General features: G+C 41.8%; 1 protein-coding gene across 1 annotated transcript in view; it reads left to right on the forward strand.

The window, feature by feature from the left end:
• Window positions 1-3,209: 3,209 nt before the first annotated feature.
• The window catches only part of LOC124613655 (synaptic vesicle membrane protein VAT-1 homolog), a 51,996-nt gene continuing 37,759 nt past the window's right edge, over window positions 3,210-17,446 (forward strand). Inside the window, exons 1-3 of the mRNA XM_047142370.1 lie at window positions 3,210-3,215; window positions 7,589-7,780; window positions 9,903-10,035. Of these exons, the coding sequence (XP_046998326.1) occupies window positions 3,210-3,215; window positions 7,589-7,780; window positions 9,903-10,035 (331 nt within the window). The remainder of the gene's footprint in view (window positions 3,216-7,588; window positions 7,781-9,902; window positions 10,036-17,446) is intronic.

Consider the following 17,446-nt stretch of genomic DNA (forward strand, 5'->3'; position numbering starts at 1 on the left):
GACTGAGGTCTGGGGACCTGGGAGGCCAAGCATGACGAAAGTGGCAGCTGAGCACACGATCATCACTAAACGACGCGCGCAAGAGATCTTTCACGCGTCTAGCAATATGGGGTGGAGCGCCATCCTGCATAAACATCGTATGTTCCAGCAGGTGTTTATCAGCTAGACTGGTGATGATGAGATTCTGTAATACGATTGTCATGCGCAGTCACTGACGTTTTGCTGTCCAGCGCCATCTGTCGGACATTTTATGAACTTTGTTTCTTTTTTGGTTCTAATAAAACCCCATGTCATTCCAAGCACGTGTGTCAATTTTTACCTCTCTATCTACGTTATTTCGTGGTTTATTAAGTTTTCAAATTTAGACTGACTCTTTGATCACCCGGTATAATTAATATTAAGATAAAGCCGTAACAGTGCGTGAAACGGCTAAGTACTGTGTCGTCTGATCACACTGGAAATTACCAATATACGCTTCCCTTATAATACTATGCAACAGTCTATCAATTTTATCCCTGTCATCAACACACAATTTATTACTTTTGAATGCATTATGGGAACAGCAGTGATCAATGTCTTGTAAATAATTACTATTAAAAACAGTCTTGATCACGATTTATTTTACAGGTGACCGGTTTCGACCACTACTGTGGTCATCTTCAGACCAATGAGTAGGAGGTAGGAGCCCCTTTCTGTTGGAGATTCTCCAACAGAAAGGGGCTCCTACCTCCTACTCATTGGTCTGAAGATGACCACAGTAGTGGTCGAAACCGGTCACCTGTAAAATAAATCGTGATCAAGACTGTTTTTAATAGTAATTATACACAATTTATTAGTGGGTAGCAATCTGAAACAGACTACTTAATGCTGTGGCTGCCAAGTTCTGACGGGTGCGCAGAACGCGCTTTCGTGCTAACACCGCCTCCGTCTATTTGAAAATCGGCGGCACCTTAGCAGAGTCGAGTAGCCCAGAAACTTCGGAATAACGACTGCTCTGCAACGACACGTAGGTGTGAGGGGAGAGCACACACAAGCTTCCTCTGGAGGTCTTCCAGCGTCGCTCAGCTCTTGACGTCTTCTCCTCTCAGAGGCGTATAATCGTAAAATGTAAACTTTCGCGGATGGAAATGTCAAACTTATTAAAAGTTTTTGAAAACGTGTGATAGTACACCTCTGCGCAGTCAGTAGTGAGACACCAGACGTTCATAGAAGCTGCAAAACCCCCCTTCAACTGGTTCTCGACAGACAAGGACGGAACGTTCCATTCGGCCACGGCAAATTTTGATAAGCGTGACATTTCCGGCCGCGAAAATTCACATTTTACAACTTGTATTACAGTAGATTGTTTTTGCATGTTCTAGACCACCCACTAGTGCAATACCGCAATTTCTGACTAATTCAAACGATTTTTTAAATTCAGTGTATTTAAATCATTCCAACCGATTTCTAAGCTTCAGCTCAATTGTTAAACAAATAGTTTTTGTAATCTTGTAAACTTATTCTGTGTTTAACTACACATTTCTTAACTCCTTTTAATTTTTTCTCTATTTTGTTACCAACTTTATATGCATACATTTTTGCTCTTAATTTATCTTAAGATTTATTTCCATTGTCAATCGCAACATCAGATTTTCCTTTCTGGTGCCCTTACCTTTCAGAAACCAAACGGAAACTAATAATCCCAATTTTCTTTCCCGTTCTTCAAATCAGATGCCTCTGAGCACTATGGGACTTAACATCTGAGGTCATCAGTCCCCTAGAACTTAGAACTACTTTAATCTAACTAACCTAAGGACATCACACACATCCATGCCCGAGGCGGGATTCGAAGCTGCGACCGTAGCAGTCGCGGGTTCCGGGCTGAAGCGCCTAGAACCGCTCTGCCTTAGAGGCCAGCTCCCGTTCTTCAGCACATTATTCTTATCAGAAACTTGGATGCATGAGCCTTTAACCTGATAGTGCGACACTTACCTGTTCTTGAGATGTTCTGCACTGTGCGGATGATATTTTTGAGAAAGTCTACAGTTAAGTTGAATAGTCGCTCGGCTGCAACGTCACCAGTGATATCGGGAGTTTCGAAATGTGTTATCTCTGCCTTCTGCCTTATTCAGTTTGTCTTCCAAAGATCTGTTAAACTCTATACGCTCTTTACGCGATCCCCTACGTTTCCCATGCCGCCTCTTCTTCCTTCCTCAATCAATTCATCATTAAAGACCTTCCCGCGTAGAGGTCTTCATCCTATTTTACCTACCAGCTCTCTCTCCTACGCGCGTACCAGTGGGTTCTCATGCGCTCTTAATGTCGACACCGTAGGTTTATCTAGTGGCTAGCGTTACTGCCTCTGGATCACGGGGTCTCGGGTAAGATTCCCGGCCGGGTTGGGGACTTTCTCTGTCCGGAGACTGTGTGTTTGTGTTTTCCTCATCATTTCATCATCACTGTGTGTGTAAAAAAAAAAAAAAGGGCTGTGTCAAAATTGGGACTTCGTACGGTCGCTGATGACCGCGCAGTTGAGCGCCCCACAAACCAAACAACATCAACGTAGCTTTAAATTTCACTGAAGTTTTTTGAATTTTCTGTATACTGTTTCGGTCCTTGAACGACCATTTAGTTTTCGATTACTTCGTGTTTTTCCTTTGGGCATTTCACCTTTGCTTCCATGCACTTATATTTACTTCATTCCTGAGTGTTTTACATTTTCATATTCCTGTCACTTCTCGAACATTGTTGACCTTGTTTCTTTCGTCCAGCGTTCAAAGTTTTCTTCCTTTACGCAAGGATCTTTCGTAGTTACTTTCTTTAAGCACATTATTTACAGCCTTGTAAAACTTCAATCGCGTCTCATCATTCCTCAGTACGTCAGTATCCCATTTCTTAGTACACTGATCCCCCAGACGAATTTTTTTAACATCAGTGTACTCTTCATCATTAGTGATTAGGGACAAAGGTCTATATCTACTGCTGGGTGCGTCTTACAATCCAATATCGGATCTCAAAATCTCTATCTATAATGTAATCCAGTGGCAATCTTCCCACTTGCGACGCCTTTTCCAAATATACCTGCGCCTCTTGTGATTTTTGAATAGTGTACTCGGTTTTACTAACTGAAATGTACTGCAGAACTCATTAGGTTTTTCTCCGTTCTCGTTCCCACTACCAATCAACCATAATGTTCCGTAACTTCCTTCTGTTCCTTCCCGTCTCCCTACATGCATGTATGTATGTATGTATTGTAACCTCCCCACAAAAAATTTAAAAGACAATATTTAATAGAAATGGAGCCAAGCGTAACCTCCCTAGCAATTAAATTTAATGACAATAAAAATGAGAATCGCAATCTGACTCAAGGTGTAAGCTATCACGAAAATAATGAAAAACAATTCAATGCTAATGAGACTTCAGTGACAATGTAAACTCAATGGAACCGAAATATCGGTCTTTGGCCCTGTGCAAAAAATCATAATTAATTTCTTACCTCATTGAAACTGCATGTCAAATTTCTGCTCTTATTGTTGCCCACGGCTTCGAGGAACTGCATCGCAAGTCATATATTTTTTTTTTATTTAACTGAAACTTTTCTTTAAAGGAAATGGAAGGAAATCGTTCGTTCAATTAAATAGTTCTTTTGTTAAAAATATTGCTTTGAAATCAAAATTATTATTGGGGCGATTATTGCACAAATTAGTTACAGTTAATTTACATTATTAGCTGAGCGCATTTAAAAATAATATACCCCATCCTGAATCTTGACCAGAGTGCCATGTCGACGCCCGCCGACTCCTCACACACAACTGCACTGGGCTGCTACTGCGGACCGACTACATCACACAACTGCACTGGGCTGCTACTACCGACATACTGCTCTGCCCTACTGCTACTGACAGACAGCCCACTGACTACTGCTCGCAACTGTACTGTGTCCCCCAGTTCAATCACACACTTACATACATACATACTGAAACACGTATGTTGTGTGGCGGCGATGGCGAGGCATTGCAGAGTCTCTGACCAGAGAGCCATTTATCGTGGCTAGTCTGCGCTTGACCGCGCGAGAGTTGCGAGCGGTACTCTGTGAGTAGTCGTCGTGCAGTACAGTTGCGAGCAGTAGTCAGTGGGCTGTCTGTCAGTAGCAGTAGGGCAGAGCAGTATGTCGGTAGTAGCAGCCCAGTGCAGTTGTGTGATGTAGTCGGTCCGCAGTAGTAGTCGAGTACAGTTGTGTGTGAGGAGTCGGCGGGCGTCGACATGGCACTCTGGTCAAGATTCAGGATGGGGTATATTATTTTTAAATGCGCTCAGCTAATAATGTAAATTAACTGTAACTAATTTGTGCAATAATCGCCCCAATAATAATTTTGATTTCAAAGCTATATTTTTAACAAAAGAACTATTTAATTGAACGAACGATTTCCTTCCATTTCCTTTAAAGAAAAGTTTCAGTTAAATAAAAAAAATATATATATATTACGTCGGAGAGGCGTCGTCCCTGCCGTAGCCCTCAGTGGTACACTACCCCACAACAGACAAAGCAGTCAACTTCACCCCACCGCCGCCCACACAATGAACCCAGGGTTATTGTGCGTTTCAGCCCCCAGTGGTACCCCCCCCCCCCCCCCCCCGCCCCCCGGAAGGTCTCACCAGACGAGTGTAACCCCAATATTTGCATGCTAGTGTAATTATGGTGTTTGCGCAGCAATCGCCGACATAGTGTAACTGAGGCGGAAAAAGGGGAGCCAGCCCGCATTCGCCGAGGCAGATGGAAAACCACCTTATAAACCATCCACAGGCTGGCCGGCACACTGGACCTCGACACTAATCCGCCGGCACGCTTTTACGCTCGGGAAGCGGTGCATAGACGGCAGAGCTAGCCGAGCGGGCCTCCCAACATTATTCGGTTATCATCTAGTTTTGCATACTGAATTACTCGTTTAGTAATTTGATACATTATCTGTCGCCTCAACTTTTACTTGGAACTACGGCACGTGTACCTGAGCTATTGTTGTTGGCGTAAATTTATCGTAGACTCTGAGAACGAACCTATCATTGAACTGTTCGCTGTAACTGTCTCTGTCTCTCTCTCTCTTTCTCTCTGCGACGGAGATAAGCTGTGTGTCACTTCTATAATTTATAAGCTTTTGTTGACTAATTGTGTTAATTTGATGTTAAGCTGCAGTGTTACATTTGAAGATCCGTTTCTTTGCTACTCTTGTTATGTGCTCCTATTATGCACCTTTTAAGTCCAATTTCAGGGTGCTTCGAAGAGGAGTTGATAGCGCATTTGTTAGAATTCATTCACCATTTAATTCATCAGATTATAATTAATACGTCCTTGAGATCGTTCTTACCACTCTTTCTCTCTCAAAACCCGGCCAGTGCTATTACGCAAACCGCGTAATATTCATATTGGTCATTGGCCTCCAAACATACTCGTCTACCAACGCACTCGCCTGTCAAATGTAACGATGGCCGAGTTCAGCTTAATTAGAAAACGGAGTAAAATTTCGCTGTCACATATTTCACCATGTCAATAGTATTGTCTACAGCAAAGCAAGAAACTTTCAGTAGTTTTCTCAACCAGTACTTACAAATGTCAAATCTTTCTTACGTCATTTTTACTAGCAGAAATAGTCTATTAACATTCCATCTTAGTTAATTCTTATCCAATCTAAGAAATAATGATATAAAATACATTATTATTTATTTCTTGTCTCAGACGTTATGTCTGTTTAAAAATGGAAGGTGACGCGGACCTTGATCAAGCGTGACTTCCTTTTAACTGTACGGTATATGTTACATTGCATTTAGGAACTTTCGGGTAATTCAACAAGTGTCAATAATTACAGATTTCTGTAGTTGTATATATAAGTTTGGATGTAGCTGTATTGCATTGATGTACTGGTGGATATTGTGTGGTATGACTCCTGTAGTTGATAGTATAATTGGTATAATGTCAACTTTTTCCTGATGCCAAGTTGTGTTAATTTCTTCTTTTTATTGGTGAGTATGATGTCAGGTTTGTTATGTGGTGTTGTTTTATCTGTTATAATGGTTCTGTTCCAGTATAATTTGTATTCATCGTTCTCCAATACATTTTGTGGTGCATACTTGTATGTGGGAACATGTTGTTTTATAAGTTTATGTTGTAAGGCAAGTTGTTGATGTATTATTTTTGCTACATTGTCATGTCTTCTGGGGTATTTTGTATTTGCTAGTATTGTACATCCACTTGTGATGTGATCTACTGTTTCTATTTGTTGTTTGCAAAGTCTGCATTTATCTGTTGTGGTATTGGGATCTTTAATAATATGCTTGCTGTAATATCTGGTGTTTGTTTGATCCTGTATTGCAATCATGAATCCTTCCGTCTCACTGTATATATTGCCTTTTCTTAGCCATGTGTTGGATGCTGTGTTAGATGATACGGGTGCTTGCCACGTAGTGTTTACTTTTTCCAATTTACTTTCTTCGTATCTGTTGATGTTATGTGATCTAAAGGGTTGTAGAAGTGTTTATGAAATTGCAATGGTGTACCCGATGTATTTATATGGTGATTCCTTTGTGTATTTTGCTAGTTTCTGCTCGTTCTATAAATAATTTTCTTAAATTGTCTACCTGTCCATAATGTAGGTTTTTTATGTCGATAAATCCCCTTCCTCCTTCCTTTCTGCTTAATGTGAATCTTTCAGTTGCTGAATGTATGTGATGTATTCTATATTTGTGGCATTGTGATCGTGTAAGTGTATTGAGTGCTTCTAGGTCTGTGTTACTCCATTTCACTACTCCAGATGAGTAGGTCTATATTGGTATAGCATAAATATTTATAGCTTTTGTCTTGTTTCTTGCTGTCAATTCTGTTTTCAGTATTTTTGTTAGTCTTTGACTATATTTTTCTTTCGGTTCTTCTTTAATATTTGTATTATCTATTCCTATTTTTTGTCTGTATCCTGGACATTTATAGGCATCTGTTTTTTCCATCGCTTCTATGCAGTCGCTGTGGTTATCCAATATGTAATTTTCTTGTTTAGTTTGTTTTCCCTTGACTATGCTATTTTTCTTACATTTGTCTATTCCAAAAGCCATATTTATATCATTGCAGAATACTTCTGTTATCTTTAGTAACTGGTTGAGTTGTTGATTTGTTATTATTATTATTATTATTATTATTATTATTATATTTGAGAAACGCTACACAGTGATTTCCATTTCCTTCTGCATGTTTATTCACTTGATCGTTGCTGAATCTTCCGCCTTTTAGGAGCATTTTCCCATCCTAAGGAAATCCACTCCTCCGCCGTCTCTAGCAATGCCTCTGGCGGAGCGTGGGCTACTCCTTACGCTGATGGCTTTCATTAAAAATTTAAGCAGTGGCTGGATTCGAATCTAGGACCCAGGACGTTTTGATTATAAATTAAAGGCTCTCCTTTTATGTTGTCATTACGTAGGGGCTGTTGAATCTTAGTGGAAATTTCCTCTATCTTTTCTGGGCGTAATTTCACTTACTGCAGTTTACAGGATATCCCTAGCTCTGCAGGTAAGGCAGCTGGCGCCAGTAGCACGGTGTAACACCTCTCTCCCCGGTCTGTAACTGTAGGTTGAGGACGCTCCGCTGCCGGTGGAGCTGCCAGAGGATCACGTGGAGGTGCGCGTCTCCCACTGTGGCCTCAACTTCACCGACAACTACCTGCGCCTGGGCATCATCCTCAACCTGGACTTTCACGTTCTCATGGGCAGCGAGTCTTCCGGGACCGTCACACGCGTCGGAAGACGGGTCAACGACGTCCAGGTAAAGCGTGCAGACAGTGGGAATGGGCATGACGGACGTCTTTACTCGATCTGTCGATTCAGTTCGAAAGCGAAGGGTCTCATTATGCAGCTCTGCTCGGAAGAGTCGGCATACAGTCACTTGTCGCAGAGATTCCCAAATAGAAGTAAGCATAAGTGCGCCCTACTCTAGCTGTGTTGCACCAGACGATCAACACAAAACTCTGTTAATGTTATACTTTCGTATTCCTACTGTAGCTGCTGATTTCATGTTTATGCATGATATTTAGATACCGTACCAGTCCTCTCCTTTGGATACTGTGAGCTCATTTGTTGTTTAGTAACTAATCTATGCAACCTGACAAATTTATGGCTCACAGGGCTCCCCTATTATATGTACGAGGGACATCAAATGAAAACCGAACACACACCACAACGGGACCATGGAATGATTACATTTGGAAGTAATCACCTGACGTGCTAAGACATTTGTCCCACTGTTAGACGAGATGCTCAGTTCCTCTTTTGTACAACACTGTCTGTTGATGGCGGATTAATATGTGCACCCACTCTTGGTCTGATTGAAAGGGACGTCTATGCATGTCTTCCTTCAGGTCGCCAAATATGTGATCAGTTGGTGAAAGATCGAGGCTATACAGAGGGTGTTGCGGTGTTTCCCAACCAAATCGCTGAAGCGTGGCATCCGTCCGATTGGCAGCGTGGGAGAGGGCTTTATCATGGAAGAGAATGATTCCGTCTGACAGGGAAGCTAACAGTGGATAACACCCGCATCTCCCCTGTCCAAGAAATGCAATGATGTTCACCCAAGCTCTGGTAAGGTTGTGATGACCGCCTCATTCTTGGAGGGGCTCTCTGCTTCTAGAGATCCTAAAGTGTGGTACCGCAAGCAGTGCCCAGCGCTATGAAGACACTTTGTAGAAATTGTGACCATAGTCAAAACGCCCAGGGACGCTTTGGGACGGATTCATCATGTGGCACGGTGACGCCTGTCCTCACTCTGCCAATTGGATTGGACAAAGGCTACAATTCAGCGAAACACTGCAACATCCTCCGTACAGTCCATACCTTTCACCGTGTGATTTTCACACCTTTCACGACCTGAAGGAAGACGTGCTAGATGTCAGTTCGTTGAACGAGGGAGTGCAAGAGTGTGGGCAGTCGAGGATCCGTCAGTAAACGAGCGCGTTCTACGAAACAAGAATTGACCGTCTCGTCTCCCAGTGGGATAAATGTCTTAAGGTGTGTGATGATTACTTTCAGCCGGCCGCAGTGGCCAAGCGGTTCTAGGAGCTTCAGTCTGGAATCACGGTGCTGCTACGGTCGCAGGTTCGAATCCTGCCTCGAGCATGGATATGTGTGATGTCCTTAGGTTAGTTAGGTTTGAGTAGTTCTAAGTCTAGGGAACTGATGACCTCAGATGTTAAGTCCCATAGTGCTTAGCCATTTGAACCATTTTTTGATTACTTTCGAATGGAACCATTCCATGCCTCCGTCGTGGCCGATGTTCGGTTTCCATTTGACTACGCTCTCTAACTAGGCATTCTAGATGCTTTGCGTTAGGATCATTAGGATAAGCATATTTTAAGTTAACATTATGTAAGGTACAATATTACATAAGATTTGGAAATTATTACAGTGAAAAGTAAAAGAAAAATCACAAGCTTATATTCATTTATAAAAAGCATATAAAATTACGGGCAAGCTGATTTTAAACTATCGGTAATGGCGACAGGTTTTAAATCGAACCGTAATAAAATAAAACGAAGACAGGGGCATGACTGATTAAGAAACGAAAAAAAGCTGCAAGAATAACTGGGTGAAGTTAGAGCAATAGCTGAATTGTTTCACGGATGGAAATATGGCCTTAGATTAATTTTGGGGAAACATCACGGACGTGACAGAAGAAATTGTTTTAGTTGCTTCTAAAGACCAACAAGGTATTTAATTGGGTGCAGAGTGGATGTTAGGTTGTTGCACAGTTGGACGGAGGAAGAGTTGGTGAAATGTATTCTTTTACAGGTGGTTATAACTAGGGTACATGAGAAGTGAAACTTTCATTCAATAGTATTGACATGATAGGTGCTTATATCTAAGATGGGAGGTAATGGGGTGCATGTGCACAGAAAGGCGGATGTATCTGCAGTCTAGGATTCGTCTACATATCATGGCTTGCGGAATCTGAAGGCAGAGACGACGACGACGACGACGACGACGACGACGACGACGACGACTGGGTCGGTCGTAGATATGTTGTGCGTAAGACAAGAAACGAACAGTTCCACAACTCTTCATCAATCGTCCTGGTAAAACCTGACAGATCAAAGAAGCACGCACCTCTATACAGAATAAAAAAGAGGATAGAGTACAGAATAAAAAAGAGGATAGAGAGAATAATCATTTGTGTGATAGATTACTAAATTAAAAATTCCACAGGCTACAATTCAATCGAAGAAATACCAGAACAGGTTTTCGTGTCTTACAGAATGAGTCAAGAGAATTTTTTAATACACTACTGGCCATTAAAATTGCTACACCAAGAAGAAATGCAGATGATAAACGGGTATTCATTGGACAAATATAATATACTATAACTGACATGTGATTACATTTTCACGCAATTTGGGTGCACAGATCCTGAGAAATCAGTACCCAGAACAACCACCCCTGGCCGTAATAATAGCCTCGATACGCTTGGACATTGAGTCAAACAGAGCTTGGATGGCGTGTACAGGTACAGCTGCCCATGCAGCTTCAACACGATACCACAGTTCATCAAGAGTAGTGACTGGCTTATAGTGACGAGCCAGTAGTTCGGCCACCATTGGCCAGACGTTTTCAATTGGTGAGAGATCTGGAGAATGTGCTGGCCAGGGCAGCAGTCGAACATTTTCTGTATCCAGAAAGGCCTGTACAGGACCTGCAACATGCGGTCGTGCATTATCCTGCTGAAATGTAGGGTTTCGCAGGGATCGAATGAAGGGTAGAGCCACGAGTCGTAACACATCTGAAATGTAACGTCCACTGTTCAAAGTGCCGTCAATGCGAACAAGAGGTGACCGAGACGTGTAACCAATGGCACCCCATACCATCACGCCGGTTGATACGCCAGTATGGCGATGTCGAATACATGCTTCCAATGTACGTTCATCGCGATGTCGCCATACACGGATGGGACCATCATGATGCTGTAAACAGAACCTGGATTCATCCGAAAAAATTACGTTTTTCCATTCGTCCACCCAGGTTCGTCGTTGAGTACACCATCGCAGGCGCTCTTGTCTGTGATGCAGCGTCAAAGGTAACCGCAGCCATTGTGTCAGAGCTGATAGTCCATGCTGCTGCAAACGTCGTCGAACTGTTCGTGCAGATGGTGGTTGTTTTGCAAAGGTCCCCATTTGTTGACTCAGGGATCGAGACGCAGCTGCACGATCCGTTACAGCCATGCTGATAAGATGTCTGTCATCTCGACTGCTAGTGATACGAGGCTGTTGGGATCCAGCACGGCGTTCTGTATTACCGTCCTGAACCCACAGAGTTCATATTCTGCTAACAGTCATTGAATCTCGAACAACGCGAACAGCAAGGTCGCGATACGATAAACCGCAATCGCGATAGGCTACAATCCGACTTTGATAAAAGTCGGAATCGTGATGGTACGCATTTCTCCTTCTCACACGAGGCATCGCAACGACGTTTCACCAGGCAACGCCGGTCAACTGCTGTTTGTATAAGAGAAATAGGTTGGAAACTTTCCTCATGTCAGCACATTGTAGATGTCGCCACCGGCGCCAACCTTGTGTGAATGATCTGAGAAGCTAATCATTTGCATCTCAAATCATCTTTTTCCTGTCGGTTAAATTTCGCGTCTGTAGCAAGTCATTTTCGTGATGTAGCAATTTTAAGGAAAGTAGTGTAACTTCAGGACTTAATGGACTTCGCTGATGAGTTAAACTGAATGAATAGTATCTTGAAAAGAAACTGAAAGAGCAACAAAAAAAATGATTAATGTAATGTAGTCGAATTAAATCAATGATAATGGGGTAATTAGTTTAGAAGAAATGGTTATGACTTTCCTATTTGAGTAGCGAAATAACTGACGATGGCTGAAGTAAAATGGATATAAAAGAAGATTGGGTTTAGCTAGAAAAGCTTATCTAAAGAGAATATTTGTTAATATCAGATGTAAATTTAAACGATAGGATTCCTTTCCTGAAGGTATTTACTAGGAGTGTAGCCATTCTCGGAAGTGAAAAGTGGACGTGAGCATTAGACACAAGATGACAGAAGCTTCTGAAATGTGGTGTTAAAGTAATTGCTGAAGATCAGATGAATAGAATGAATGATGATTAAATCGGTGCTGCATCGAAATGGAGAGAAACAGCTTTATGGTTTGTAAGTAGGCTGCTTAGGTTTTTATGTTGGTAACGCCATGTAGCGCTCGTATGAAAATCACTGACTGTGCTGTGTGCAGTCTGTGGCTCGTTGGCATTGTTGGAATATTCGCTGTTGTAGTGTTGGGCAGTTGGATGTGAACAGCGCGTAGCGTTGTGCAGTTGGAGGTGAGCCGCCAGCAGTGGTGGATGTGGGGAGATGGCAGCGTTTTGAGAGCGTATGATCTGGACGTGTGTCCATCAGAAAAAAGGAAATTTGTTAGACCGGATGTCATATATATGAGTTTTGAGCACTATTAAGGTAAATATATTGTTTGTTCTCTACCAAAATCTTTCATTTGCTAACTGTGCCTATCAGTAGTTAGAATCTTTTATTTAGCTGGCAGTATTGGCGCTCGCTGTATTGCAGTAGTTAGAGTAACGAAGATTTTTGTGAGGCAAGTGATTCATAAAAAGTATAGGTTATTGTTAGTCAAGGCCATTCTTTTGTAGGGATTATTGAAAGTCAGATTGCGTTGTACTAAAAATATTATGTCAGTTTAGTGTTGATCAGAATAAGTAAAGAGCGAAATGTCTGGGAATGTTCAGTTTTGCTCAGCTGTTTGAAAATCAAACGACGTAAGAGGTTTACCAGCACTGTCATTTATTAATTTTTCTAAGGGAATGTTTCAGGTTCACCTCTATTAAAAGAAAGAATAGGTTGATAAGACACATTCTTAGGCATGAACCAGAAGTCAGCTTGGTTGTGGTTGAAAGTAAGGGAGAAGGCGATCAAAAATAGTGTAGGATTATTAAGGCTTGAATACATTTAGCAGTTCCTGTGGATGTGGGTACCAATACTTACAACGTCCAGTAGGTAAGAAAATACTTGCATAGTACTGACTAACTTAGACACCTTTAACAAAATCTTTAGAATGAAGAAATGGAATGACAACCACACATTACTACTGCCCAGCAAAACTAACTGAAGACCTGGCCAGGGTGACAACACCGTTGTGTTTACACCAGAGAAACGGGGAGGGAATGTGCTAACAGCGTTATTCCGGTATTCTTAAGACAAGCATTGTCACATTCTACTTCTCTATACGCCAATGCCTTGCAAAGCACAACAAGGAACACTGACAGACCATTGTTTGACAATACTCCTCTCACTCTTCGTCAATATTCCTTTACACTGTAACCAGTTTTAAATGGCGTTCCGTTTAAATGAACTGCTGGCCTCTATTATTCTCACAAATTTTCACGTAAAAATTTAATGTAATGTACCTATATCCAAACTATATGGTCTCTTTCGCAATAAAGACGTCTGGTTTATTCAGGTGTCAAGTTTCCATAGGCAGGATAGTTTTCTTAGAGTGCTCTTGCTAGCTCTGAAGCCTCTTTATGTTCGACAAACTATGGTGTTTTCACAAAATTGGTATTTCCTTGCATTTCTCATAATGCTGAAGAAATTTCTGCCCTGATGACGCATTAACCCACATCGTCAGTTGTTTGTCAGCAGTCTGCTTCTTATACTAGACTCCAACATTGCTCAGTGCCGTTTCCTCTCCGTGATTTACGCACCATCGACTCCCTCAAATTTCATCTTCACATTTTCCATCATAAGGTCATTCCTATCCTCAATTTACACTGGCAATAAATTTATGGAAGCCAACAGCAAGCGTCAGAGACTGCTTGCTCACGAAGGCATTTTCCGCAATAAATTTTGTGCTTGAACTGCGAGGTATCACCTCAGACTGCTTTCAACTGAAACTTGACTGCTTTCAACTGAAACTTGACTGCTTTCAACTGAAACTTGACTGCTTTCAACTGAAACTTGACTGCTTTCAACTGAAACTTGACTGCTTTCAACTGAAACTTGACTGCTTTCAACTGAAACTTGACTGCTTTCAACTGAAACTTGACTGCTTTCAACTGAAACTTGACTGCTTTCAACTGAAACTTGACTGCTTTCAACTGAAACTTGACTGCTTTCAACTGAAACTTGACTGCTTTCAACTGAAACTTGACTGCTTTCAACTGAAACTTGACTGCTTTCAACTGAAACTTGACTGTACCTAGTCACGTGGCAGCTGTCACTACCACAAGCAGTAATTTATTTTGTTTCCGGCAAAGTGTAATTCACCAGATACAACTACGTCTTATGATGATAGAAACAGGACCATTTCTAAATTTATTACAAAATTGGAAACACAACTGTGCGAGATAAATAAGTTCAAATGTCGAACGTTCTACTTGCCAAATCTCACATTTGTCAAGAGACTCAAAACACAGTGTATCTCCTGTTCATAAATAATTTGAGTGCAAAAAATCGTGAAGGTATTTGGTTATCACAGAATTATGCTGTTCATCTCATCGCTGCAAAATGAGACAAATTTTTAAAAAAATATTTGATTAGAAACTTTCTGGATGTCATACCAGTGAACTGTTTCTAATTGCCAGTAAGAAAGTTTCGAATAAAGTGCCAGTAACCTTGAGGCACTAAGCTCTATGATATCACAAGTTCAGAAAGACAACAGTAACGTTTTAACTAGAAGAACTGTAGTCAATAAAACCCATTTACAATGTCTTTTGAATTTTTTTACGAGAGACTAACGAAAAAATCTCAGTACTGACTTCTGTCCTTTTTGCACATAGCTCCATTCTTGGGATCAGATGATGCAGAGTTTACTGTGGAGCTCCCTGTGCTGTTCAGGAAGAATTGTCATCGTAAACATGTCCTTAATGTGTGAAATGTTTCGCAGTTATGAATATGGACAACCATGACAGTGAGAATTTATGCTCGAACCCGGATTTCCTGCATATCCGACCACGTTTCACAGCCAGATCCAAACTTCCATATGTGGTCAAACACGTGTCACAGCCTGCACTCGTACATCCATTACATATATTGCTTTAAGGGCGAGACATTTTAATTGAAAGTCGCTTGCCCTGTGTAGACGGCTAAATAACGTTATTGCACTGCCGTCTACCTCCAGCAAGTGACTTTAAGTTTAGTCTCCCCTACACGGGAACATATACAATGAACGTAAAAGTGCGGGTTGTGCCACATGATTTGACGACGTATGGAAGCTTGGGTTTGGCTGAAACGTTCTTGGATAGCCTAACTGTAAGGCGACCACTGGTAATAAGCGGAGAACTCGGATTAGAGTCCCGGTCCGGTATAAATTATCATTTTTGTCATTCCATTACACTGCATGCATGAATGTCCGAAGGTACATTCTGTTGTACTTCCGAACAACACAAGCACTGCTATATCGTATGTCTTAATGTTTTGTATCTTACAAACATGGGTGGTCTTTCATATGAAGTATGGTGTAGCATAAATTAGCCATTGTCTCTTCTCTTTCGACTAAATTACCATCTTGGCATTCTTCTGTTTCAGAATAAGAACTTAATAGTTTCTCGCAGTAATCCTCCTCAAACAGCTATCACTGTACTACATTTGGAGATGTTACATGCCCACAGTAGACATGTGTTTCAACAGCATGTATAAAATCAAATGAGTCAGATGTATGCACTGCAATTATATAGAATGCATTCATAGATTTAGCAGGTTCAGAAGTCTTGTGTAAAACGTGCTGAACAAAGAATTTGAAACATAGCATTTGGAGTTAGAGGGAAGCACTGCTCGGCACAAATGCCACGCACCATCTAGTGATGAATGTTTGACACATTATCTCCGTGATATTTCACTAGGAAAAACTCTACACACATCGAAATGAGAAGGCAATAGCAAGTAAAAAGTGTTTTGCGAAAGAATATCGCTTAGAACGTTTGACGTTTTCTTTCTTAAATTGGTCTTCAATGTACATTATAATGACTGCACCACGGTAAAAAAAAAAAAGTGCAGCCATAAAAGCGGATCAAACAAGTCTAATTTGCAGGACTACATGTCTCCGCTGTAGGGCGGATTCTCAAGCAGCTCCCATTTGAACTTGGCCATTACACTTGGTCTGACCTCTCGAAGACATGTGGACATGCACTACCATGGAGCAGAATCACTCCCCCCTTGATCAGCCCAGGCCGTTTGCTCTTGACGGACTCCAGTAGACTTCTCAGTGTGTCTCACACTACATGTCACCCTTAATGGTTTTCCTGTGTTCCAGGAATTCGATAAGAATTAGACCTCAGACGTCGAAAAAGACGGTGAGTGTCATTTTGCCTGTTGAGGGCACACCTTTGAAATTTTTAGGGAAAGTTGACGACGCTACATAGACATCCCTAGATATCTGACTACGTTATCCCAAAACTGTAAGTTTTACCCCGTTGATTGTTACGATGTATAGAACTTTCTCTCTAGATCACTCCTTACACTCTGATAAGCACGGGAGGGGAATCTCAGCCGATGCTGCACCCTTTTCGCCACTTGGTCTGCGGATTACTTTTCCTAACAAGGTCCAGAATTCATTGCAGATGAATCAGCCGAATCAGTTCTGTTGCGACTCTTTGCAGTATAATACGTCACAAGGGATTTGTAGTTTCTCCTTTGGCTGCTCTTGCGAGAATCTGTAGGGCACTTACTGAGTCATTAGAAACTAGCACTTAGTCGACTTGCGTGCTGACTATGTACGAAATAGACTGATGAATAGTATAAAGTGTGTCTACGCTGTTGCTGGTGACACAAAGTTCGTTTCAGCGAAGTCTGCGTCGTTGCCCACTTTTCCGATCGCATGTGTGTCGATGTGTTCACCTTGCTGTGTGTCCTAGTCCAAAATACCATTTGAAATGGGTGGGAATATATCTGACAGCCGATGTCAGAATAATTACCTCCTACTGATCTACAGATGAAATAGCAGCTGAGGAACTTGTACACAGATACATGGCAAGGAGAGATATGGCAGCAAACTATCACTGAAGTGTAGGGTGGCCAAACACGCTATCACAACTGACGAAAAATGCTTTCAATCTGTCTTTGGGCCATTGTCCCACTTCAACCCATGGTCGGCCATGTTACTATTGATTTGGCAGTGTTAGTTGCAGAAGGTGGCCACACGCCCTTCCTGCCGCCACCCAGAGCCCCCCAGGATGGAATTAGTGTATCCCAGCTGTCTGAATCTAGTGTAAGCCATGGAATAGTACGAACGTTTTCAAATGTCTGTGATTCGTGTAACTGTGGCGGAACTTAGGGAGCAGCCCGATATTCACCTAGCGGGATGTAGAGAACCGCCTAAAAACCACACCCAGGCTGGCCAGCATACTGGCCCTCGTTGTTAATCCGCCGGGCAGATTCGATCTGGAGCCAGTGTGCCTACCACGAAACAGCGCATTAGCGC

This window comes from Schistocerca americana, chromosome 4 (assembly GCF_021461395.2).
Source record: "Schistocerca americana isolate TAMUIC-IGC-003095 chromosome 4, iqSchAmer2.1, whole genome shotgun sequence".
NCBI classification, from domain to species: Eukaryota; Metazoa; Arthropoda; class Insecta; order Orthoptera; family Acrididae; genus Schistocerca; species Schistocerca americana.